Genomic DNA, 6566 nt, shown 5'->3' with positions numbered 1-6566 from the left:
TTGTGACCCCCCCCCCCCAAAAGCAATAATAATAATAGTTTTGCAGTCGATTGAACAATCATAATTCTTGGTTTTGTGATCCATATTAAATTTTATAAAGAGAAGGTTCTCTAAGTCAGCGGTACAAGGAACACACCAATGAAATGATTTCATTTACTCAAACTCCCTTGCTTTGAATTTTCTTTTTTATTATTCTCACAAAAAAGCAAAGTTCTACCACCCCTCTCGGCCTCTCCTAATATTTTAAAATCTTCAATTGGTCCCTTTATCCAAATAAATCCATCACCCTTTAGTGGAGACCGGCTGAGTAGGGAGGACAAGAACGGGATGAGGGGCAATCAGTTAGGAGAAATATAGGTTTACTTGGATAAGAGGGTAAATTGAAAATTTTAAAAGAAAAAGAAATATAAGGTAGAGGACAGAGAAAATATAGAGAGTGATCGCAACTGAACTACCCCAACAATCAACGATCCTATCCTTGAGAGAAGGCGAAGAGTTCGATCCGGTTGGAGGTTGGAAGTTGGAAGACCAAGCAAAAGATAGATAGAGACGCGCTCTCTCTCTCACTCATTTTCTCCTTATCATACTCCAACCCGCCACCTATTCTCTCTCATTTTCTCCTCATCATTTGTTTCCACTATTTTCCAACTTTCACCAGCAGACAAGGCAAGAGATAGATTACATTACTTATGAGACTACAAACTAAGGCTGTGTTTGGTAACCAAGAGAAGACAACAAAAGAAAAAAAAAAAGTGTTAAGAACTTTTCTTTGGACTTGGTAGGTCTTCACTCATGAGAAGATTTTTCTTTTTAAATTCAAAATTTTCTTTGGGAATTGTGAAATTTTCTTTTGTTTACCTAAAAATTTTCTTGTTAAAAACACAAGAAAATATGAAAACATAATAAGATAAAAAATGAATGATTACACAATAATTTTCTATGTGTCTATCTCTCTTAAAATTCAATTTTTTTTTTAAATTTTTTTCTTTTCTTTTATTTGCTTCTCTTGGTAACCAAACATATATACTCATTTTATTTTCTCACAATTTTTTTTTTCTAAATTTATTTTTCTTTTCTTATCTTGGCTACCAAACATAGTCTAAAAGAACACTAGGGTGTTGCAACTTGCAATGATTTTGTTTTGCACGCAAGAAAACGTTACCTGATGCGGCACGTACACATTGTTATGGATGTCTTTTTTTTTTTTTCTTTCCCTAGCGACAGGTATCCAATAAGGCCGAACCTGATTAGTCCTGCAGGCCCATACTGACCTCACAATTGCATGGATCAGGTCATACCGAGATTGAATAAGAACCATTCAACTTTCATTAAAAGCACTAAACAACCCGTGTGAGTGACCCAATGTATGCCTAATGGGAGTCGAACTTATGACATTTGAGTTTACGACTCATATCAAGTTCGTTGCTCACCAACTGTGTAGCAAAAAAGAGAAAAAAAAAAAAAAAAAAAGACATCCATACCAATGTGTACGTGCTGCATCAAGACATTTTCCGCATGTGACAGCATAATATACGTGCTATTTTGTGGCGTAGGTGTACGCTATTGGATAGCTGTTTACTATAACCCAACCTCAAATAAAATTTTGTTTTAAATTTATTTTATTAATTTTTTGTTTTCTCGATATCCAAACACAGCCTAAGAGCGGGTAAAAATTAAATGTTCGTCAAATGTGGTCTCGAGAGTCGAGCCTCGAGAGTATCACAAAATCTAGAAACATCGTCCGGAACTCAATTCACCATCGAGGTCCCCTACGTCCGAATTCTTAAATTTTTTTTGACCAATGAGAGAGCACACAACTCAACCGTCCTCCCAAAAAATATAATAAAAAATGCACGTGGACATCAAAATATCTATTCTTAGTTCTTACCAAAAAATATATATTTTTTTAAAAATAAATAAATAAAGGGGAAGTCAGAGAAATATCTCCTGCTGTCGGCGTCGGGGCAGGAACCTCAAGTCTCAGACCGACATTGATTACAACAGCTTTTAACCCCAGAAGCACCCACGAAGGTTGTCATCGTCGTCGTAGCCGTCGTCGTCGGAATGGTCAGTTTGGATAATTGGGTATCCTATGGTACGGGAGAGCCTCTCCTCCGCGTCCGTGAACAGAGATTTGCGTGTGAAGACGCCAAAATCTCCACTGAACCTTCTCGACCGCCTTTCGAGTTTCTTGCCAATACACAACTGAACCTCTTCCACCGCCTTTCGACTGTTGACTCTGTTAGTAAAAATATCGAACAGTTAGGCGGCGAAGCTTTAACAACACCTATAAATGCCCACTTCAACCAACTGGTTCGTCATTTTTTTATTCACTTCTCATGAGATTGCCACTCTCAGAGATTTTCATTCTCTTCGTCTCTGAGTCTAGTTTCTCAGTTGTATCAATGGATCGGAAAGAGAAATCTCCTCCTTCTGCTCCCTCTTTCTCTTCCTCTTCCTCTTCGATTCCACCACTACCACCACCTCAATCTACGACCATGGCTGTTTCTGCTACATTGGAGTCGGGATTCCCTCTTTCTCAGCCCATGATCTGGCCTTTCTCGTCTTCTGTAAGAGCTTCGTCCTCTTTGGGCATGGAATCTAGACGTGACCCGCTTGGAGAGAGCTCGATTGTCGCTGGTTTATCGTCTTCGTCTTCGTCTTCTTCTGCTTTTCCTTCTACAAAGATTGAAGAGTCTTCTGCATTGAATCAGTCTGCTCCTATGGTTAAGGATTCTAAAGGGGCTTTTTCTGGAGTAGGTCTTACATTGGTGACGACTGGTGAGAGGGAGAGAGAATTTTTTGGGGTTCCTCAACCCCTTGAATCCCTTCAAGGGAGTCCCATTCCTCCATTCCTTTCCAAGACTTACGATTTGATTGAAGACCGGTCTCTGGATCCAATTATATCGTGGGGTTCGAGCGGTGAGACTTTCGTGGTTTGGGACCCTATGGAGTTTGCGAGGGTCATCCTTCCCCGGACTTTCAAGCACAACAATTTCTCCAGTTTTGTCCGGCAGCTCAATACTTATGTGGGTATTGCTGAAACACAGCCGATTTCGCCTGGTGTTCTTTTTACGTAATTTTTTGTTCTTTTTTGTCTGATCTCTATTTAAGTGTTTTTCATGTATTCTTCTTTTGTGTAATTTTTCTCTTCTCAGGGCCAGTATCTGTAGATTCTTGCAGAGACTATTTTTGTAGATTCCTGAATTGTAATATAGGCCATCTAGGAGGATTTACTGTTGTATCAGTTTATGTTTGTATGCTGTGTTTGGGTTGTAGATATTATGTGTCATTGTATGGTGTATTTTATTTCTGTAGATTGCTATTGAGAAATTTTAATTTTTGGGTAAAATTGGGATGTGTTGTGTAAGCCTTCTGGAAGTTGGAGGATCTGCTATTGTATCTGTTTCAGTTTGTATATGTAGTTGGGTCGTGGAAGTTTGTCACTGTAAACAAACTGTGTTTGGTTAGAGAAGTGGTGTTCCGGTGGATGATCTACTCTGGGTTAAAACCCCTCCTTACAGTTCTGGGAATGTCTGATTGTGCAGGAAAAGATGCAGATATTCTATTGATTTGGGAATTTAATGACTTCAATCTCATCTTGCTGTAGGAACTACCTAATCTGTTTCTCTTGTTTTGAGGTTTCGCATTGTTATCTCAGGTTTTGAGGTGTCTGTTTTAGTCATCTTGTGTCTATTCTAAAATCTCTTATGGTGGATCATAAGAAAAGAATAGAAACCATCTTCCGTCAGCTCAATTTGGCCCTGAAATGCTCTTTCTGGATAATATTCTTCATATCTGCCACCGAAGAGCATCCTTCTTTCCTCATTGCACGGAGTGTGGAGTCTCTTTGCAGGTAGTAATTTCAGGTCCCAAATAATATTTTCTTATTAATGTTATCAACTTTTATGTTTACTGCATGGTTTAGTTGGGCTCTCAATTTTTTTCTTTTGAGGGGCCGGTTTTTACTGGTTTACTTATTGCCTGTGTAGGCCATTGACCTTCCATTTGCGTGATCTTGGGTATTTTGAATTGTCATGGATCATTGGACTTGTCTATAGTGTAGAGTTGTATTGTTCCTCTTGTAGCATCCATTATCTTCTATCCATTCATTTTGGATATCTTTTGTTTTCAAATACAGGGATTCCGCAAAATCGGCACTGATCGCTGGGAGTTTGCCAATGAAGAATTCATACGGGGTAAGAGGCATTTATTGAAGAACATCCATAGGCGCAAGTCCTCTCAGTCGCATCAGATTGGCAGCTATTCCGAGTCTTCTGTTGAAGCAGGGAAATCTGGAATGGAAAATGAATTAGAGAGGTTGAGGAGTGAGAAGAATTTGATGATGCAGGAAGTTGTAACACTGCAGCAGGAGCACTGTGGAACATCTCAGCGGCTAGAGGCAATGAAGCAGAGGCTCCAGACAGCAGAGCAGAGACAAAAGCAGATGGTCTCATTTTTGGCAAAATTGCTTCAGAATCCAGCATTCTTAGCTCGTCTTCAGAAAAAGGCAGAACGGAAAGAGATCGGTTCTCCTAGGGTCATAAGGAAATTCATCAAGCAGCAACAGCAGCAACCAGACCATGTTAAATCTGATTCCCCCATGGAAGGGCAGATGGTGAAGTATAATCCTGATTGGAGTAGCATTACATCTTTGGGAACACAAGAATTAGAACCAGTTGTGTATAAGCAACTTCCTGATTATATCTTAGAAGATATGGTGGGGAAACTAGATTTTGGTGCATCAGGCTTGCAGGTTCAAATTGAAAATGTCACTTCTACTGAAATGCAGCAAGACCTCATTGGGCCCTCAGATCAGATGAGGGTGGTGGCATTGGACTCGGGACCTAGCGGACTAGAGGGCAAAGGAAAGAATGTGGTGAGCCCCCAACCTGAAGTTAGCCCTGAATATGATGTATCTTTCTTAGAGGATTTGGCTCGGGAAAAGACATTTCCAGGCTATGCATTCCCAGGAGCCGAGACCATGATGAGACTGGAGGATATATGGAGCATGGGTTTTGATGCCAGTGGTGTTGCATCTAGTTCTAGCCTTGATGTCTGGGATAATCTTGCTAACTACAATGTACAACATTCGGGAGTCCCTGGTGGGTCCTCAGATCTCTGGGACCTGAGTTCACAGCAAGCAGGGGGAGTTTCAGGAATTGACAAGTGGCTGGGTGATGAGTCTGCTTTGGATGATTTTGACAGGAAGGATGAAGAGCTAAAAAAAGATACTTCTAGGAGTACAGATCTTTAGGGTTTCAATTGCTTTGGCACTTGCTTCCCTTATGGATCCACATATTATTTTTTCCCTTATAAGTTTGAGCTATCCGTTATCATATATACTTATTTTTCTTGTTCTGTTCTTTTATTTATTTGTTTGTTCATCCCTTCCTAGGCATGCATTCTTTTAATACTCTTGGTTCTGCTAATAAATGTGAAATACTTTTCTTTTTGTTTTGGTGGGGGGTATTGGGCAGGTGGGGGTGTTGACTTAGATAGTGGATTTTGCTCATTGAGTGAATTTTTTCTTTCATGAGCCGCACCTGCCTTGCAAAGTCTCTCACTAATGGATGCTATGTAAGTGCTCGACTATGCAGGTTCGTCAACTGCAACTCTTGCATTGACACTTGCTGAGATGGGTTGCCTTCAGGTCATTCCAGCATTCGATTCTGCGTAAAGGGTTACTGCCTACTGGTAAGCTAAGTTCATTGATTTTTGTTTCCATCTACAGATTTGTTTTACTATTATGTTGCTTTAGTAGAATATGTATGTTCATCATGGTTCTTGGGAATATGAAGTCAAGTTTGATGGTGGTTCATTGGACTCGAACCTAAAATGGAGGTGTTCGCACAACAGGAGATGGATTAGTTATCCAGGGTAACAATGCTAGAAGATGGGCTAGGAACAGGTTTTGCCTGTACTATACCTGATCCCACCCTAACCCGCTTCGCCCTGAAGAATGCACTAGGCTTGCCTTACCTTATGAGGTGAAGTGGGTGCGCCCCTTTAAGTCCACGATCTGCTCTGATTTATATATATATAGTACATTTTTTGGGAAAATTTTACTGTTTCCCTCCATGTAGTTCTTAGTCCCTTTCTGATTTTCATCACTAGATAAGTACATTTGTAATGACTCTTTTCTCTCCTAAAGCTTGCTTCTTTTTTTGAAGGAAAGGTGGCCACTCCATTGCCTCTGGAAATTGAGTTAGGATGGCTGTTTGACCGCTTGGTGATTGGTACACACGCACAAACACAAGAGGATGCACGTCTAGGGGAGTAGATGGGGTTGCAGTTCCTCATCCACTCAATTTCTGCCATTTGACATGCTAGTTGGACAAATAATCAGATATGAACTCTTACATTGTGTTTGGTATGCATTCTTGGAGTAGATTTTGAGTCAGAAATGCATTTTGAAACCTGATTCTTCACTGTTTTCCCACGTCAGGTTTTGTTTTGTGCACTCATTATCTATTTCGAAAATCCATACCAAACAGCCTTAAATAGAAAGAGGACATCATGTAATGGTCCCTTTTTCTTTTCTTTTTTTTTTGGGGGGGGGGGGG

General features: G+C 40.1%; 1 protein-coding gene across 1 annotated transcript; it reads left to right on the top strand.

Annotated features, from left to right (window-relative positions):
* Window positions 1–2452: 2452 nt before the first annotated feature.
* Window positions 2453–5542, top strand: LOC122058844 (heat stress transcription factor A-3-like; the record flags this gene model as incomplete). Its single annotated transcript, XM_042621533.1, is given in 2 exon segments — window positions 2453–3029; window positions 4142–5542. Coding segments are annotated over 2 exon segments (1693 nt in total), but the record flags the coding sequence as incomplete, so codon positions are not given.
* Window positions 5543–6566: the final 1024 nt, after the last annotated feature.

Source organism: Macadamia integrifolia, chromosome 13, assembly GCF_013358625.1.
Source record: "Macadamia integrifolia cultivar HAES 741 chromosome 13, SCU_Mint_v3, whole genome shotgun sequence".
NCBI classification, from domain to species: Eukaryota; Viridiplantae; Streptophyta; class Magnoliopsida; order Proteales; family Proteaceae; genus Macadamia; species Macadamia integrifolia.
This window is presented reverse-complemented; position numbering and strand designations above follow the sequence as displayed.